General features: G+C 45.9%; 1 protein-coding gene across 1 annotated transcript in view; it reads left to right on the top strand.

Moving 5' to 3' along the window:
• Nucleotides 1-288: 288 nt before the first annotated feature.
• Nucleotides 289-18,998, top strand: part of LOC131574312 (disks large homolog 4) — a 34,627-nt gene continuing 15,917 nt past the window's right edge. Inside the window, exons 1-11 of the mRNA XM_058828751.1 lie at nt 289-351; nt 2,659-2,712; nt 3,794-3,844; nt 4,445-4,569; nt 8,332-8,501; nt 9,290-9,426; nt 10,498-10,642; nt 11,669-11,807; nt 13,993-14,149; nt 16,621-16,723; nt 18,225-18,339. Coding sequence (XP_058684734.1) covers nt 3,815-3,844; nt 4,445-4,569; nt 8,332-8,501; nt 9,290-9,426; nt 10,498-10,642; nt 11,669-11,807; nt 13,993-14,149; nt 16,621-16,723; nt 18,225-18,339 — 1,121 coding nt within the window. The 5' untranslated portion in view covers nt 289-351; nt 2,659-2,712; nt 3,794-3,814. The remainder of the gene's footprint in view (nt 352-2,658; nt 2,713-3,793; nt 3,845-4,444; nt 4,570-8,331; nt 8,502-9,289; nt 9,427-10,497; nt 10,643-11,668; nt 11,808-13,992; nt 14,150-16,620; nt 16,724-18,224; nt 18,340-18,998) is intronic.

Genomic DNA, 18,998 nt, shown 5'->3' with positions numbered 1-18,998 from the left:
CCTCCCCAGTTCCAAACTGGGAGCACTGGGACCCTCCCAGTTCCAAACTGGGAACCCCCCAGTTCCAAACTGGGACCCCCCATTCCCGACCCAGTTTCCTCCCAGTCCCTCCCAGTTTAATCCCTTCCCAAATCCCCAAACGCCAAACTGGGATTAACTGGGATTAACTGGGCGGAGCCCTCTAACCCCCCCTCATTTGCATAAACCGCCGCCAATTTGCATTTACCGCCTCGTTCCGGGCTGCTAATCTGCATAAATTTGCATATTTTTTGCATAAATTAACAGAAATACCGGTACCAAGATGAGGACAGCCCCCCCCTGGAGCAGAGCCCCGCCCACCTGCCCAGCCAGGTAAGGCCACGCCCATGCCCATATATGGACAGGCCACGCCCCCTTTTAACCACCATGCCCATATATGGACAGGCCACGCCCCCTTTAACCACCATGCCCATATATGGACAGGCCACGCCCCCTTTTAGTCACATGCCCATATATGGACAGGCCACGCCCCCTTTTTAGCCGCCATGCCCATATATGGACAGGCCACGCCCCTTTAACCACCATGCCCATATATGGCAAGGCCACGCCCCTTTGTACTCACCATGCCCATATATGGTCAGGCCACGCCCCCTTTAAGCACCATGCCCATATATGGCAAGGCCACGCCCCCTTTTAGCCACCATGCCCATATATGGACAGGCCACGCCCCCTTTGTAGCCACCATGCCCATATATGGACAGGCCACGCCCCCTTTGTAGCCGCCACGCCCCCTTTTAACCACCATGCCCATATATGGACAGGCCACACCCCTTTGTACTCACCATGCCCATATATGGTCAGGCCACGCCCCCTTTAAAGATTCCCCAATGTCCATATATGGACAGGCCACGCCCCCTTTAAAGACCCCCCCAATGTCCTTATATGGTCAGGCCACGCCCCCTTTAGGCACCCCAATGTCCATATATGGTCAGGCCACGCCCCCTTTAAAGACCCCAATGTCCATATATGGTCAGGCCACGCCCCCTTTCAGGCACCCCATGCCCATATATGGTCAGGCCACGCCCCCTTCAGGCACCCCAATGTCCATATATGGTCAGGCCACGCCCCCTTTAGGTACCCCAATGTCCATATATGGTCAGGCCACGCCCCTTTTAGTCACCCCAATGTCCATATATAGTCAGGCCACGCCCCCTTTAGGCATCCCAATGTCCATATATGGTCAGGCCACGCCCCCTTTAGGTACCCCAATGTCCATATATGGTCAGGCCACGCCCCCTTTAGGCACCCCAGTGTCCATATATGGTCAGGCCACGCCCCCTTTAAAGACCCCAATGTCCATATATGGTCAGGCCACGCCCCCTTTAAAGACCCCAATGTCCATATATGGTCAGGCCACGCCCCCTTTAAAGACCCCCCCAATGTCCATATATGGTCAGGCCACGCCCCCTTCAGGCACCCCATGTCCATATATGGACATGCCACGCCCCCTTTAGGCAACCCAATGTCCATATCTGGTCAGGCCACGCCCCCTTTAGAGACCCCCCAATGTCCATATATGGACAGGCCATGCCCCCTTTAAAGACCCCAATGCCCATATATGGTCAGGCCACGCCCCCTTTAGAGACCCCAATGTCCATATATGGTCAGGCCACGCCCCCTTCAGGCACCCCAATGCCCATATATGGTCAGGCCACGCCCCCTTTAGAGACCCCCAATGTCCATATATGGTCAGGCCACGCCCCCTTTAGGCACCCCAATGTCCATATATGGTCAGGCCACGCCCCCTTCAGGCACCCCAATGTCCATATATGGTCAGGCCACGCCCCCTTCAGGCACCCCATGCCCATATATGGACAGGCCATGCCCCCTTCAGGCACCCCAATGTCCATATATGGTCAGGCCACGCCCCCTTAGGCACCCCAATGTCTATATATGGTCAGGCCACGCCCCCTTTAAAGACCCCCCAATGTCCATATATGGTCAGGCCACGCCCCCTTTAAAGACCCCCCCCATGCCCATATATGGACATGCCACGGTGATTTGGGGCTGGCCACGCCCCCTTTTGGAAGCCACGCCCCCCTTTTGAGGGCAGCGGTGACGTCATTGGGGTCGCCAATGACGTCATGCTCGCTCAGCGATGACGTCATCGCTGTGGCGTCACCATGGAGGGCGGGAGGGTTTTGATGATGTCACGAGTGTGCGGTGGTGACGTCATCGATGACGTCATGGGAGGGGGGGAAGGGAAATTTGGGGTGGGGGGAGGGGAAATTTGAGGGATTTGGGGGGAAAATTTGGGAATTTTGGGGGGAAATTTGGGGAAAATTTGGGAATTTGGGGGAAATTTGGGGAAAATTTGGGAATTTTGGGGAAAATTTGGGAAATTTGGGGGAAATTTGGGAATTTTGGGGAATTTTGGGGAAAATTCGGGAGTTTTTGGGAAAATTTGGGAATTTTGGGGGAGTTTTGGGGGGGAAAACGTTGAAAAATTGTGGAATTTTGAGGGATTTGGGAGGAAAATTTGGGAATTTTTGGAGGGGAAAATTTGGAATTTTGGGCCGGAATTCCGGGGGGATTTGGGGGGAATTTGGGGATATTATGGGATGTCGGGGGGGGGGGTTGGGGGGGGTCTCTGACCTCCCCCTGCCCCTCCCCCCCCAGGCCAACTCTCCCCCCGTCATCGTCAACACCGACACCCTGGAGGCCCCGGCCTATGTGAGAGCCCCAAAATCCCCCAAAATCACCCCAAAATCTGCCCCAAAATCCCCCAAAACCACCCCAAAGATATCCCAAAAATAGCCCAAAAATCAACCCCAAAATCCCCCAAAATCACCCCAAAATCTGCCCAAAAATCCCCCAAAATCTGCCCCAAAATCCCCCAAAAATATCCCAAAAATATCCCAAAAATCAGCCCCAAAATCCCCCAAAACCACCCCAAAAATAGCCCAAAAATAGCCCAAAAATCAGCCCCAAAATCCCCCAAAATCAGCCCAAAATCACCCCAAAAACATCCCAAAAACTGCCCCAAAATCCCCCAAAATCCCCCCAAAATCTGCCCCAAAATCCCCCAAAACCACCCCAAAAATATCCCAAAAATATCCCAAAAATCTGCCCCAAAATCCCCCAAAATCCCCCCAAAAATCATCACAAAAATACCCCAAAAATACCCAAAAAATCCCCCAAAATCTGCCCCAAAATCTGCCCAAAATCCCCCAAAATCTGCCCAAAAATCCCCTCAAAATTCCCTAAAAATTCCCCCCAAAATCCCCTCAAAATTCTCTCCAAATCCTCCCAAAATTCCCTCCAAAAATTCCCACAAAATCCTCCCAAAATTCCCCTCAAAATTCCCTAAAAATTCCCTAAAAATTCCCCAAAAATTCCCTTAAAATTCCCTCAAAATCCCCCCAAAATTCCCTCCAAAAATTCCCCAAAATTTCCCAAAAATTCCCTCAAAATTCCCTAAAAATTCCCTAAAAATCCCCTCAAAATTCCCCAAAAATTCCCTAAAAATTCCCCCAAAATTCCCCAAAATTCCCTAAAAATTCCCTAAAAATTCCCCAAAAATTCCCTTAAAATTCCCACAAAATCCCCCCAAAATTCCCTCCAAAAATTCCCCAAAATTCCCCAAAATTCCCCCAAAATTCCCTAAAAATTCCCTAAAAATCCCCTCAAAATTCCCTCAAAATTCCCTCAAAATTCCCTAAAAATTCCCCCCAAATCCCCTCAATCCTTCCCCAAAATTCCCAAAATTCCCAAAATTCCCAAAATTCCCAAAATTCCCATTTTTTTCCTGCAGGTGAACGGCACCGAGGGGGAGATGGAATACGAGGAGATCACTTTGGAAAGGGTGAGATTCCCAAAATTCCCAAAAATTTCCCCAAAATTCCCAAAAAAATCCCCAAAATTCCCAAAAAATCCCCAAAATTCCCAAAAAATCCCCAAAATTCCCATTTTTTCTCATTTTTTAATGGATTTTTTGGGATTTTTTTGGAATTCTGCTCCTCCTGGGGGTGGATTTTGGATTTTTTTGGGATATTTTGGATCTAAAATTCCCAAAATTCCTTCTGGGATCCCCAAAATTCCCAAAATTCCATCCAGAATTCCCAAAATTCCCATTTTTTGCTCATTTTTTCCCATTTTTTACCAGATTTTTTCCTGATTTTTGCCCTTTTTTACCATTTTTTGGAATTTTGTCTCTCCTGGGGGTTTTGGGGGTGGATTTTGGATTTTTTTGGGATATTTTGGATCTAAAATTCCCAAAATTCCATCCAGAATTCCCAAAATTCCCATTTTTTGCTCATTTTTTCCCGTTTTTTGCCGGATTTTTTCCCGTTTTTTGCCCTTTTTTGGGATTTTTTGGAATTTTGTCTCTCCTGGGGGTTTTGGGGGTGGATTTTGGGGGTTTTTTGGGTCATTTTGGCCCTAAAATGATCCCAAATTCCTGCAGGGGAACTCTGGGTTGGGTTTCAGCATCGCTGGGGGCACCGACAATCCCCACGTGGGCGACGACCCCGGAATCTTCATCACCAAAATCATCCCCGGAGGCGCCGCCGCCCAGGACGGGAGGCTCAGGTGAGGAATTCACCCAAATTCACCCCAAAATCGAGTCCAGGATGCTCAAAAACCCCAAAATCGACACCAGGAGCATCAAAATCCCAAAAAATTCACCCAAAATCTCACAAAATTCACCCAAAAAAACCCCAAAATTCATCCAAAATCCCCCAAATCCACCCAAAAATCGCCCCAAAATTTACCAAAGAAACCCCAAAATCACCCAAATTCACCCCAAAATTGGGTCCAGGATGGTCAAAAACCCCCAAATCGACACCAGGAGCACCAAAATCCAAAAAAATTCACCCAAAATCTCACAAAATTCACCCAAAAAACCCCAAAATTCCACAAAATTCACCCAAAAATACCCCAAAATTTACTCAAATTTACCCAAAATTCAACAAAATGACCCAAAATCACCCAAATTCACCCCAAAATCGGGTCCAGGATGGTCAAAAACCCCAAAATCGACACCAGGAGCACCAAAATCCCCAAAAATTCACCCAAAAAACCCCAAAATTCACCCAAAAAACCCCAAAATTCCATAAAATTCACCCAAAATCCCACAAAATTTACTCAAATTTACCCAAAATTCAACTAAATGACCCAAAATCACCCAAATTCACCCCAAAATCGGGTCCAGGATGGTCAAAAACCCCAAAATCGACACCAGGAGCACCAAAATCCCAAAAAATTCACCCAAAAAATCCCAAAATTCACCCAAAAAACCCCAAAATTTACCCAAACTCACCCAAAATTCAACTAAATCACCCAAAATCACCCAAAATTACCCCAAAATCACCCAAATTCACCCCAAAATTGAGTCCAGGATGGTCAAAAACCCCAAAATCGACACCAGGAGCACCAAAATCCCCAAAAATTCACCCAAAATCTCTCAAAATTCACCCAAAAAACCCCAAAATTCCACAAAATTCACCCAAAAATCCCAAAAAAATCCAGAAAAAAATTCCCAAAAAATTCCCAAAAATTCCCAAAAAATTCCCAAAAATTCTCAGAATTCCCAGAATTCCCAGAATTCCGGGATGAATGACGTCATCGTGTTTGTGAGCTCCCAAAAATTCCCAAAAATTCCCAAAAAAATCCCCCCAAAAAATCCATAAAAAACCAAAAAAAAAATTGACAAAAAATTCCAAAAAAAATCCCCAAAATCCCCAAAAAATTCCCAAAAATTCCCAAAATTCCCAAGAATTCCCAGAATTCCCAGAATTTCGGGATGAATGACGTCATCCTGGTTTTGAGCCCCAAAACCTCAGAAAAATCACAAAAAATCCGTAAAAAATCCAAAAAAAATCCGTAAAAAATCCAAAAAAATTCGTAAAAAATCCAAAAAAAATCGTAAAAAATTCCCAAAAAATTCCCAAAAAATTCCCAAAAATTCCCAGATTCCCGATTTTTCCAGGGTGAACGACAGCATCCTGTTTCTGAACGAGGCAGACGGGCGGGAGGTGCCGCAAAACCCCAAAAATTCACAAAAAATCCCAAAAAATCCCAAAATGCCCCCAAAAAATCCCAAAAAATTCCCCAAAAATTCACAAAAATTCCCAAAAAATCCCCAAAATTCCCAGAATTCCCAGAATTCCCAGATTTCCAGGATAAATTGCAGTGTCCTGTTTTTGAGCCGCTAAAGTCCCGAAATTCCCAGAAAATCACAAAAAAATCCCATAAAAAATCACAAAAAAATCCATAAAAAATAATAAAAAAATCGTAAAAAATAAAAAAAAAATCCCAAAAATTCCCAAAAAATTCCCAAAAATTCCCAGAATTCCCAGAATTCTGGGATGAATGACGTCATCCTGCTTTTGAGCCCCAAAACCTCAGAAAAATCACAAAAAATCTGTAAAAAATCCAAAAAAAATGCGTTAAAAAAAAAAAAATTCGTAAAAAATCCCAAAAAAATCCCAAAAAATCCCAAAAAATTCCCAAAAAATTCCCAAAAATTCCCAGATTCCCGATTTTTCCAGGGTGAACGACAGCATCCTGTTTGTGAACGAGGCAGACGTGCGGGAGGTGCCGCAAAACCCCCAAAAAAGTCACAAAAAATCCCCAAAAAATCCTAAAATGCCCCAAAAAAATCCCCAAAAAATTCCCCAAAAATTCCCAAAAAATCCCCAGAATTCCCAAAATTCCTAGAATTTCAGGATGAATGACGTCATGCTGGTTTAGAGCCCCAAAACCTCAGAAAAATCACGAAAAATCACAAAATTCTGTAAAAAATTACCAAAAAATAAAAAAAAATCCATAAAATATCCAAAAAGAATCATAAAAAATCCCCAAAAATTCCCAAAAATTCCCAAAAATTCCCAGAATTCCCAGAATTCCAGGATGAATGACGTCATCCTGGTTTTGAGGCCCAAAACCTCAGAAATACCACAAAAAATACGCAAAAAATAAAAAAAAAATCCAAAAAAATTCGTAAAAAATCAAAAAAAAATCGTAAAAATTCCCAAGAAATTCCCAAAAAAATCCCAAAAATTCCCAAATTTTTTGGAATTCCAGGGTGAACGACAGCATCCTGTTTGTGAACGAGGCAGACGTGCGGGAGGTGCCGCAAAACCCAAAAAAAGTCACAAAAAATCCCAAAAAATCCCAAAATGCCCCAAAAAAATCCCAAAAAATTCCCCAAAAAATTCCCAAAAATTCCCCAAAATTCCCAAAATTCCTAGAATTTCGGGATGAATGACGTCATCCTGCTTTTGAGCCCCAAAACCTCAGAAAAATCACGAAAAATCACAAAATTCTGTAAAAAATCCAAAAAAAATGCGTAAAAAAAAAAAAAATTCGTAAAAAATCCCAAAAAAATCGTAAAAATTCCCCAAAAATTCCCCAAAAATTCCCAAAAATTCCCAGAATTCCCGGAATTTTGGGATGAATGACGTCATCCTGGTTTTGAGCCCCAAAACCTCAGAAAAATCACAAAAAATGCGTAAAAAATCCCCAAAAAAATCCGTAAAAAATCCAAAAAAATTCGTAAAAAATCCCAAAAAATTCCCAAAAAATCCCCAGAATTCCCAAAATTCCAAGAATTCCACGATAAATGACAGTGTCCTGTTTTTGAGCCCCTAAAGTCCCCCAAAATCCATAAAAAATCATTAAAAATGTGTAAAAAATCACAAAAAAATCCGTAAAAAATCCAAAAAAATTCGTAAAAAATCAGAAAAAAATCCCAAAAAATTCCCAAAAAATTCCCAAAAAAATCCCAAAAATTCCCAAATTTTTTTGGAATTCCAGGGTGAACGACAGCATCCTGTTTGTGAATGAGGCAGACGTGCGGGAGGTGCCGCAAAACCCAAAAAAATTCACAAAAAATCCTAAAGCAATCCCAAAAAAATCCCAAAAAAATCCCCAAAAATCCCCAAAAATTCCCAAAAATTCCCAAAATTCCTAGAATTTCAGGATGAATGACGTCATGCTGGTTTAGAGCCCCAAAACCTCAGAAAAATCACAAAAAATCCATAAAAAATCCAAAAAAAATGCGTAAAAAAAAAAAAAATTCGTAAAAAATCCCAAAAAAATCGTAAAAATTCCCCAAAAATTCCCCAAAAATTCCCAAAAATTCCCAGAATTCCCAGAATTCCAGGATGAATGACGTCATCCTGGTTTTGAGCCCCAAAACCTCAGAAAAATCACAAAAAATCGGTAAAAAATCCCAAAAAAAAGCGTAAAAAATCCAAAAAAATTCGTAAAAAATCCCAAAAAAATCGTAAAAATTCCCAAAAATTCCCAAAAAAATCCCAAAAATTCCCAATTTTTTTGGAATTCCAGGGTGAACGACAGCATCCTGTTTGTGAACGAGGCAGACGTGCGGGAGGTGCCGCACTCGGCGGCCGTGGAGGCTCTGAAGGAGGCGGGAGCCGTGGTCCGGCTCTACGTGATGAGGAGGAAGGTCCCGGCCGAGAGGGTGGTGGAGGTGAAGCTCATCAAAGGACCCAAAGGTATTCCCAAAAAAAAATAAAAATTGGGATTCCCGAAATTTCCAGGGAATTCTGAATCCCTGGGGGGGAGAAATGGGGAATTTGGAGGGAAATTTGGGGGGAAATGGTGAAGATTTGGGTCAAAATGGGGAAAAATTGGGGTTTTTTTTGTCTGAAAAGCCCCCAAATCTGGAGGAAAATCACCCAAATAATGCCCAGAATTCCTGAAATTCCCAAAATCCAGGAAAATCCACGAAATCCTGGGAAAAATCCACAAAATCCTGAGCAAAATCCCTGAAATCCGGCTCAAAATCCCTCAAATTTGGCTCAAAATAAGCAAAATTCTGGGTTTTTTCCACTTTAAAAGCCCCCAAATCTGGAGGAAAATCACCCAAATCCTGTTCAGAATTCCTGAAATTCCCAAAATCCAGGAAAATCCACGAAATCCTGGGAAAAATCCCTGAAATCTGGAGCCAAATCCGGCCCAAAATCCCCCAAATCCAGCCCAGGTTTGTCCAGGTGTGTCCAGGTGTGACCCAGGTGTGACCTAGGGGTGACACAGGTGACACAGGTGACACCCATGGGTGACACAGGTGTCCCCAGGTGTGTCCAGGTGTGACCCCAGGTGTGTTCTGGTGTGTCCAGGGGTGTCCCAGGGGTGACACAGGTGATCCTCAGGTGCCATAGGTGACACAGGTGACACCTGAGGGTGACACAGGTGTGTCCAGGAGACACCCAAGTGACACCCAGGTGACACCCAGGTGACACCCAGGTGACACCCAGGTGACACCCAGGTGTCCCCTGGCCAGGTTTGGGGTTCAGCATCGCGGGGGGCGTGGGGAACCAGCACATCCCTGGGGACAACAGCATCTACGTCACCAAGGTGATCGAGGGCGGGGCCGCGCACAAGGACGGGCGGCTGCAGGTCGGGGACAAGATCCTGGCGGTGAGTGGGGACATTTGGGGACATTGGGGACATTTGGGGACATTTGGGACATTGGGGACATTTGGGGACATTGGGGACATTGGGGGGGATTGGGGACGTTGGGGGGATTGGGGACATTGGGGGGACATTTGGGGACATTGGGGACATTGGGGACATTGGGGACATTGGGGGGACATTGGGAGGATTGGGGACATTGGGGACATTGGGGGGACATTGGGGGGACATTGGGGACATTGGGGACATTTGGGGGACATTTGGGGACATTGAGGACATTGCGGACATGGGGGGATTGGGGACATTTGGGGACATTGGGGACATTTGGGGACATTGGGATTGAGGGATTGGGGACATTGGGGACATTTGGGGACGTTGGGGACATTGGGGACATTGGGGGGATTGGGGGGATTGGGGACATTGGGGACATTGGGGACATTGGGGGGATTGGGGACATTGGGGACATTGGGGACATTGGGGACATTGGGGGGATTGGGGACATTGGGGACATTGGGGACATTGGGGACATTGGGGACATTGGGGGGATTTGGGACATTGGGGACACTGGGGACATTGGGGGGACATTGGGGACATTGGGGGACATTGGGGACATCGGGGGGATTGGGGACATTGTGGGGGTGGCCGGGGTGGAGCGGTGGCACTGCTGTCCCCAAATGTCCTCTCCCTGTACCTGTGTGACCCCAAATGTCCCCAATGTCCCCCCAATGTCCCCAATGTCCCCAATGTCCCCAATGTCCCCAATGTCCCCAATGTCCCAAATGTCCCCAATGTCCCCAATCCCCCCAATGTCCCCAATGTCCCCAATGTCCCCAACCCCCCCAATGTCCCCAATGTCCCCAATGTCTCCAATGTCCCCAATGTCCCCTCAATGTCCCCAATGTCCCCAATGTCCCCAATCCCCCAATGTCCCCAATCCCCCCCCAATGTCCCCAATGTCCCCAATGTCCCCAATCCCCCCCCAATGTCTCCAATGTCCCCAATCCCCTGAATCCCCCCAAACCCTCTCAATGTCCCCAATGTCCCCAATGTCCCCAATGTCCCCAAATGCCACCCCAGGTGAACAATGTCAGCCTGGAGGACGTGATGCACGAGGACGCGGTGGCGGCGCTCAAGAACACGTACGACGTCGTTTACCTGCGCGTGGCCAAGGCCACCGTCCCCGGCCTTGGGGACACCTACGGGCCACCCGATGTCACCGGCTGTGAGTGACATTGGGGACATTGGGGACATTGGGGACATTGGGGGGGTTGGGGACATTGGGGACATTGGGGACATTGGGGACATTGGGGGGGTTGGGGGGATTGGGGGGATTGGGGGGTTGGGGACATTGGGGACATTGGGGACATTGGGGGGATTGGGGACATTGGGGACATTGGGGGGGTTTGGGGACATTGGGGGACATTGGGGGGACATTGGGGACATTGAGGACATTGGGGACATTGGGGGGATTGGGGACATTGGGGACATTGGGGGGATTGGGGGGATTGGGGACATTGGGGACATTGGGGACATTGGGGACATTTGGGGGACATTGGGGACATTGGGGACATTGGGGGGATTGGGGACATTGGGGACGTTGGGGGGGTTGGGGGGGTTGGGGACATTGGGGACATTGGGGACATTGGGGGGATTGGGGGGTTGGGGACATTGGGGACATTGGGGACATTGGGGACATTGGGGACATTTGGGGGACATTGGGGACATTGGGGACATTGGGGGGACATTGGGGACATTGAGGGGATTGGGGACATTGGGGACATTGGGGACATTGGGGGGGATTGGGGACATTGGGGACATTGGGGGGGATTGGGGGGATTGGGGACATTGGGGACATTGGGGGGGTTGGGGAGGGACATCAGTGGTGGCATCTCCCCCGTCCTTGTGTCCCTGTTCTTGTCCCCAAATGTCCCCAAATGTCCCCAAAATATCCCAAAAAAATCCTCAAAAAATCCTAAAAAAATCCCCAAAAAATCCCCAAAATTCCCAAAATTGTCCCCAAATTGTCCCAAAATTGTCCCCAAATTTGTCCCCAAATGTCCCCAAAATATCCCAAAAAAATCCCCAAAAAATTTTAAAAAGTCAAAAAAAATCCCCAAAAAATCCCCCAAAAATACCAAAAAATACCAAAAAAAGCCAAAAAAATTCCCAAAAAATCCCCCAAAATTCCCAAATTGTCCCCAAATTGTCCCCAAATTGTCCCCAAATTGTCCCCAAATTTGTCCCCCAGCCTACTCCGCCCACCTGGACTCGGAGCTGCCCCCCCAGAGCTTCCTGGGCCCCGAATTTCCCCCGGCGCTGACCCCGACGTCCCCACGGCGCTTCTCACCCGGCCCCAAGGAGCTGCTGCCCGACGATGACGTCCCCAGGTGTGTCCTCGGTGTCCCCAAATGTCCCCAAATGTCCCCAAATGTCACCAGGGGTCCCCAAATGTCACCAAGAGGTCACTCAGGGGCTCCCAGAGGTTCCATTTCACACCTGGAGGTCCCCAAAGTGTCCTCAGGAGTCCCCAAATGTCCCCAAATGTCACCAGGTGTGTCCTCGGTGTCCCCAAATGTCCCCAAATGTCACCAGGGGTCCTCAAAGTGTCACCAAATGTCCCCAAGGGGTCACTCAGGGTCACTCAGGGGCTCCCCTGAGGTTCCATTCCACACCTGGAGGTCCCCAAAGTGTCCCCAAAGTGTCCCCAGGAGTCCCCAAATGTCCCCAGATGTCCCCAGGTGTGTCCTCAGTGTCCCCAGATGTCACCAGGGGCCACCAGGGGTCCTCAAAGTGTCCCCAAATGTCCCCAAGAGGTCACTCAGGGTCATTCAGGGGCTCCCCTGAGGTTCAATTTCACACCTGGAGGTCCCCAAAGTGTCCCCAGGAGTCCCCAAATGTCCCCAGGTGTGTCCTCGGTGTCCCCAGATGTCACCAGGGGCCACCAAATGTCCCCAAATGTCACCAAGAGGTCACTCAGGGGCTCCCAGAGGTTCCATTTCACACCTGGAGGTCCCCAAAGTGTCCCCAAAGTGTCCCCAGGAGTCCCCAAATGTCCCCAGATGTCCCCAGGTGTGTCCTCAATGTCCCCAAATGTCACCAGGGGTCACCAAATGTCACCAGGGGTCACCAAGGGGTCACCAAATGTCACCAAGGGGTCACTCAGGGTCATTCAGGGGCTCCCCTGAGGTTCAGTTTCACACCTGGAGGTCCCCAAAGTGTCCCCAAAATGTCCCCAGGAGTCCCCAAATGTCCCCAAATGTCACCAGGGGTCCCCAGATGTCACCAGGGGTCACCAAGGGGTCACCAAATGTCACCAAGGGGTCACTCAGGGTCACTCAGGGTCTCCCAGAGGTTCCATTCCACACCTGGAGGTCCCCAAAGTGTCCCCAAAGTGTCCCCAGGAGTCCCCAAATGTCCCCAAATGTCACCAGGAGTCACCAAGGGGTCACCAAATGTCACCAAATGTCCCCAAGGGGTCACTCAGGGTCACTCAGGGGCTCCCAGAGGTTCCATTTCACACCTGGAGGTCCCCAAAGTGTCCCCAGGAGTCCCCAAATGTCCCCAGGTGTGTCCTCAGTGTCCCCAGATGTCACCAGGGGTCACCAGGGGTCCTCAAAGTGTCCCCAAATGTCACCAGGAGTCACCAAGGAGTCACCAAATGTCACCAAATGTCCCCAAGGGGTCACTCAGGGTCACTCAGGGGCTCCCAGAGGTTCCATTCCACACCTGGAGGTCCCCAAAGTGTCCCCAAAGTGTCCCCAGATGTCCCCAGGTGTGTCCTCAGGAGTCCCCAAATGTCCCCAAATGTCCCCAGGGGTCACCAAGGGGTCACAAAATGTCCCCAAGGGGTCACTCAGGGTCAGTCAGGGGCTCCCAGAGGTTCCATTTCACACCTGGAGGTCCCCAAAGTGTCCCCAAAGTGTCCCCAGGAGTCCCCAAATGTCCCCAAATGTCACCAGCTGTGTCCTCGGTGTCCCCAAATGTCCCCAAATGTCACCAGGGGTCACCAAATGTCACCAGGGGTCACCAAGGGGTCACGAAATGTCACCAAGGGGTCACTCAGGGTCATTCAGGGTCTCCCAGAGGTTCCATTCCACACCTGGAGGTCCCCAAAGTGTCCCCAAAGTGTCCCCAGGAGTCCCCAAATGTCCCCAAATGTCCCCAGGTGTGTCCTCAGTGTCCCCAAATGTCACCAGGGGTCACCAAATGTCCCCAAGGGGTCACTCAGGGTCACTCAGGGGCTCCCCTGAGGTTCAATTTCACACCTGGAGGTCCCCAAAATGTCCCCAGGAGTCCCCAAATGTCCCCAAATGTCCTGAAAGTGTCCCCAAATGTCACCAAGAGGTCACTCAGGGTCATTCAGGGGCTCCAAGAGGTTCCATTTCACATCTGGAGGTCCCCAAAGTGTCCCCAAAATGTCCCCAACCACCCCCAAACCCCCCAAAAATCCCCAAAAATCCCGAAAAACCCCAAAATTCCCCCAAAAAACCCCAAAATCCCCCAAAAACCCCAAAATCCCCCCAAAAAACCCCAAAATCCCCCAAATTCCCCCCCAAAAAAAATCCCCCCCAGGGAACCTCGGCGCATCGTGATCCCTCGAGGCTCCACCGGGCTGGGATTCAACATCGTGGGGGGCGAGGATGGCGAAGGAATCTTCATCTCCTTCATCCTGGCCGGGGGTCCTGCCGACCTCAGCGGGGAGCTGCGCAAGGGAGACCAAATCCTATCGGTGGGTGACAAATTTGGGGAGGTTTGGGAATTTTTTGGGAATTTTTTGGGAATTTTTGGGATTTTTTTTGGATTTTTTTGAGGTTTTTTTGGAATTTTTTTGGATTTTTTTTGGATTTTTTTTGGATTTTTTTTGATTTTTTTTTTAATTTTTTGGGGGTTTCTTGGAGAATTTTTAGGGGGTTTATAGGGATTTTTTTGGGAATTTTTGGGAACTTTTTGGATTTTATTTGGGGGATTTAGAGGGATTTTTGGGGAATTTTTTGGGAATTTTTTTGGTTTTTTGGGGATTTTTTAGTGTTTTTTTGGGAATTTTTAGGGGTTTTTTGGGGGGTTTTTTAGGGATTTTTTGGGGATTTTTGGGGGATTTATAGGAATTTTTTGGGGTATTTTTAGGGAATTTTCAGAGATTTTTTAGGGATTTTTTGGGGATTTTTTTAGGAATTTTGGGGAATTTATAGGAATTTTTTGGGGTATTTTTAGGGAATTTTTTGGGGATTTTTTGGGGATTTTTTGGGATATTTTGGGGGGTGTTTTTGGGATCTTCATCTCCTTCATCCTGGCCGGGGGTCCCGCCGACCTCAGCGGGGAGCTGCGCAAGGGAGACCAAATCCTATCGGTGGGTGACAAATCTGGGAATTTTTTGGGAATTTTTGGGGAATTTTTGGGAATTTTTTTGGAATTTTTTTGGATTTTTTTGAGGTTTTTTTGGAATTTTTTTGGATTTTTTTTGGATTTTTTTTGGATTTTTTTTGAATTTTTTTTTAATTTTTTGGGGGTTTTTTGGAGAATTTTTAGGGGGTTTATAGGGATTTTTTTGGGAATTTTTGGGAACTTTTTGGATTTTATTTGGGGGATTTAGAGGGATTTTTGGAGGATTTTTTGGGAATTTTTAGGGGTTTTTTGGGGATTTTTTAGGGGATTTTTTAGTGGTTTTTTTGAATTTTTAGGGTTTTTTGGGGGGTTTTTTAGGGATTTTTGTGGGATTTTTTGGGGATTTTTTGGGGATTTTTTGGGGATTTTTTAGGTATTTTTTTTGGATTTTTGGGGGATTTTTTGGGGATTTTTGGGGGATTTATAGGAATTTTTTGGGGTATTTTTAGGGAATTTTCAGGGATTTTTAGGGATTTTTGGGGGATTTTTTGGGGATTTTTGGGGGATTTTTGGGGAATTTTTTGGGGTATTTTTAGGGAATTTTTTGGGATTTTTTTGGGGTATTTTGGGGGGTGTTTTTGGGGTCTTCATCTCCTTCATCCTGGCCGGGGGTCCCGCCGACTTCAGCGGGGAGCTGCGCAAGGGAGACCAAATCCTCTCGGTGGGTGACAAATTTTGGGAGGTTTGGGAATTTTTTGGGAATTTTTTGGGAATTTTTTGGAAATTTTTTGGATTTTTTTTTTATTTTTTTGAGGTTTTTTTGGAATTTTTTTGGATTTTTTTTGGATTTTTTTTGGGAATTTTTTGGGGGTTTTTTGGAGAATTTTTAGGGGGTTTATAGGGATTTTTTTGGGAATTTTTGGGAGCTTTTTGGATTTTATTTGGGGGATTTAGAGGGATTTTTGGGGGATTTTTTTGGGAATTTTTGGGAATTTTTGGGGTTTTTTTTTGATTTTTTAGTGTTTTTTTGGGAATTTTTAGGGTTTTTTTGGGGGGTTTTTTAGGGATTTTTTTGGGATTTTTTAGGGATTTTTTGAGGATTTTTTGGGGATTTTTAGAGATTTTTTTGGAATTTTTGGGGAATTTTTAGGGGTTTTTTGGGGTTTTTTTAGGGATTTTTTGTGGATTTTTTGGGGATTTTTTGTGGATTTTTGGGGGATTTTTTGTGGATTTTTTAGGGATTTTTTGGGGATTTTTTTAGGAATTTTGGGGGATTTATAGGAATTTTTTTGGGGTATTTTTAGGGAATTTTTAGGGATTTTTTTTGGATTTTTTGGGGTATTTTGGGGGGTGTTTTTGGGGTCTTCATCTCCTTCATCCTGGCCGGGGGTCCCGCCGACCTCAGCGGGGAGCTGCGCAAGGGAGACCAAATCCTCTCGGTGGGTGACAAATCTGGGAATTTTTTGGGAATTTTTGGGAATTTTTTGGGAATTTTTGGGATTTTTTTGAGGTTTTTTTGGAATTTTTTTGGATTTTTTTTGAGGTTTTTTTGAGGTTTTTTTGGAATTTTTTTGGATTTTTTTTTTATTTTTTTGGGAATTTTTTGGGGTTTCTTGGAGAATTTTTAGGGGGTTTATAGGGATTTTTTTCCCGTTTTTTCCCATTTTTTTCCCATCTTTTTCCCATTTTTTCCCCTTTTTTTTCCCATTTTTTCCTGTTATTTCAATTTTTTTCCCCTTTTTTCCCATTTTTTTCCTGTTTTTTCCCATTTTGCCCCCGTTTTTTCCCATTTTTTCCCATTTTTCCCCCATTTTCCCCCATTTTTTCCCGTTTTTTCCCATTTTTTCCTGTTTTCACCCCATTTTTCCCCTCCCACAGGTGAACGGGGTCGATCTCCGCGGGGCCACCCACGAGCAGGCGGCGCTGGCCCTCAAAAACGCCGGCCAGTCGGTCACCATCGTGGCACAGTACCGGCCCGAAGGTGAGCACCCCAAAAACACCCCAAAGCACCCCAAAATACCCAAAAAACACCCCAAAATACCCCAAAAACACCCCAAAATACCCCAAAAACACCCCAAAATACCCCAAAACCACCCCAAAATACCCCAAAATACCGCAAAATACCCAAAAAACAGCCAAAAATACCCAAAAATAACCTCAAAATACCCCAAAAACACCCCAAAAACAGCCAAAACCACCCCAAAATACCCCAAAAACACCCCAAAATCCCCCAAAATACCCCAAAATCCCCCAAAATCCCCCAAAAACACCCCAAAACAGCCAAAAATACCCAAAAATAACCCCAAAATACCCAAAATACCCCAAAATACCCCAAAAACACCCCAGAAACACCCCAAAAACACCCAAAAACAGACAAAAATACCCAAAAATAACCCCAAAATACCCCAAAACAACCAAAAATACCCAAAACCAGCCAAAAATACCCAAAAAACAGCCGAAAACACCCCAAAAATGCCCCAAAACACCCAAAATACCCCAAAAATAAACCCAAAGGTCTTGAAATGGCCCAAAATGGCCCCAAAATGCCCCAAAAATTCCCCAAAAATTCCCAAAAATTGCCAAAAAATCCCAAAAATAAAAAAAAAATCCAAAATATCCAAAAAAATCCCAAAAAGTTCCCCAAAATCCCCCCAAAAATCCCAAAAAAATTCCCAAAAAATCCCCAAAAATTCCCAAAAAATTCCCCAAAAAATCCCTAAAAATCCCCCAAAAAATCAAAAAAAATCCCCAAAAATCTCCCAAAAAAATCCCAAAAAATCCCCAAAAATCTCCCAAAAATTCCCAAAAAATCCAAAAAAATCCCCAAAAATTCCCCAAAAAATCCCAAAAATTCCCAAAAAAATCCCCAAAAATTCCCCAAAAAATTCCCCAAAAATCCCTAAAAATTCCCAAAAAATTCCACCAAAAAATTTCCCCCAAAATCCCAAAAATTCCTCAAAAAATCCCTAAAAATTCCAAAAAAATCCCAAAAAATTCCCCAAAAAAATCCCAAAAATTCCAGAAATTCCCTAAAAATCCCAAAAAATTAAAAAAAAAAAATCCAAAAAAATCCCCAAAAATCTCCCAAAAAAACCCCAAAAATTCCCAAAAAAATCCCCAAAAAATTCCCCAAAAATTCCCAAAAATTCCAAAAAATCCCCAAAAAATTCCCCCAAAAATTCCCCCCCAAATCCCAAAAATTCCCAAAAAAATTCCCAAAAATCCCTAAAAATTCCCAAAAAATTCCCTAAAAAATTCCCCCCAAAATCCCAAAAATTCCCCAAAAAATTCCCAAAAAAATCCCAAAAATTCCCCCCAAAATTCCCAAAAAAATCCCAAAAATTCTCAAAAAAATCCCCAAAAAATCCCCCAAAATCCCAAAAAATCCCCAAAAAATCCCCAAAAATTCCCAAAAATTCCAAAAATACCCCAAAATTCCCTAAAAATTCCCAAAATTCCCAAAAAACCTTTGGAATTTGCAGAGTACGGGCGTTTCGAGGCCAAAATCCACGACCTTCGGGAGCAGCTCCTGAGCAGCAGCCTCGGCTCCGGCAGCGCCTCCCTCCGCAGCGACCCCAAACGAGGCTTCTACGTCCGGTGGGAAAAAAGTTTGGGAATTTTTTTTGGGATGGGGAAATTGTTGGGAATTTTTGGGAATTTTTTGGGAATTTTTTGGGGATTTTTTGGGATTTTTTGGGATTTTTTGGGGATTTTTTGGGAATTTTTTGGGGTTTTTTTTTATTTTTTGGGGGATTTTTTTGGGATTTTTTCAGCTTTTTTGGGGGATTTTTTTGGGGACACCAGGAGTTTTGGGCTGTACTGGGATGGACTGGGATGGGCTGGGATGAACTGGTTTATACTGGGATGAACTGGGAGTGCCTGAGGGTGACCTAGGGAAGGTGACAAAGGTGACAAACAGGTGACAAATGGTGACAAACAGGTGACAAAAAGGTGACAAAGTCGACAAGGTCAAGGGGGACAAATGTGGACACTGGAATGAAATGGGGACACTGCGAGTTTTGGGCTGTACTGGGATGAACTGGTTCATACTGGTTCATACTGGGATGAACTGGGAGTGCCTGAGGGTGACCCAGGGAAGGTGACAAAGGTGACAAACAGGTGACACAGGTGACAAACAGGTGACAAAAAGGTGACAAAGTCGACAAGGTCAAGGGGGACAAGAGGGGACACTGGAACGAAATGGGGACACTGCGAGTTTTGGGCTGTACTGGGATCAACTGGTTCATACTGGTTCA

Source organism: Poecile atricapillus, unplaced genomic scaffold (assembly GCF_030490865.1).
Source record: "Poecile atricapillus isolate bPoeAtr1 unplaced genomic scaffold, bPoeAtr1.hap1 scaffold_239, whole genome shotgun sequence".
Lineage (NCBI taxonomy): Eukaryota > Metazoa > Chordata > Aves > Passeriformes > Paridae > Poecile > Poecile atricapillus.
Note: the sequence above shows the minus strand (reverse complement) of the source record. Positions and strands in the feature narration are given on the sequence as shown.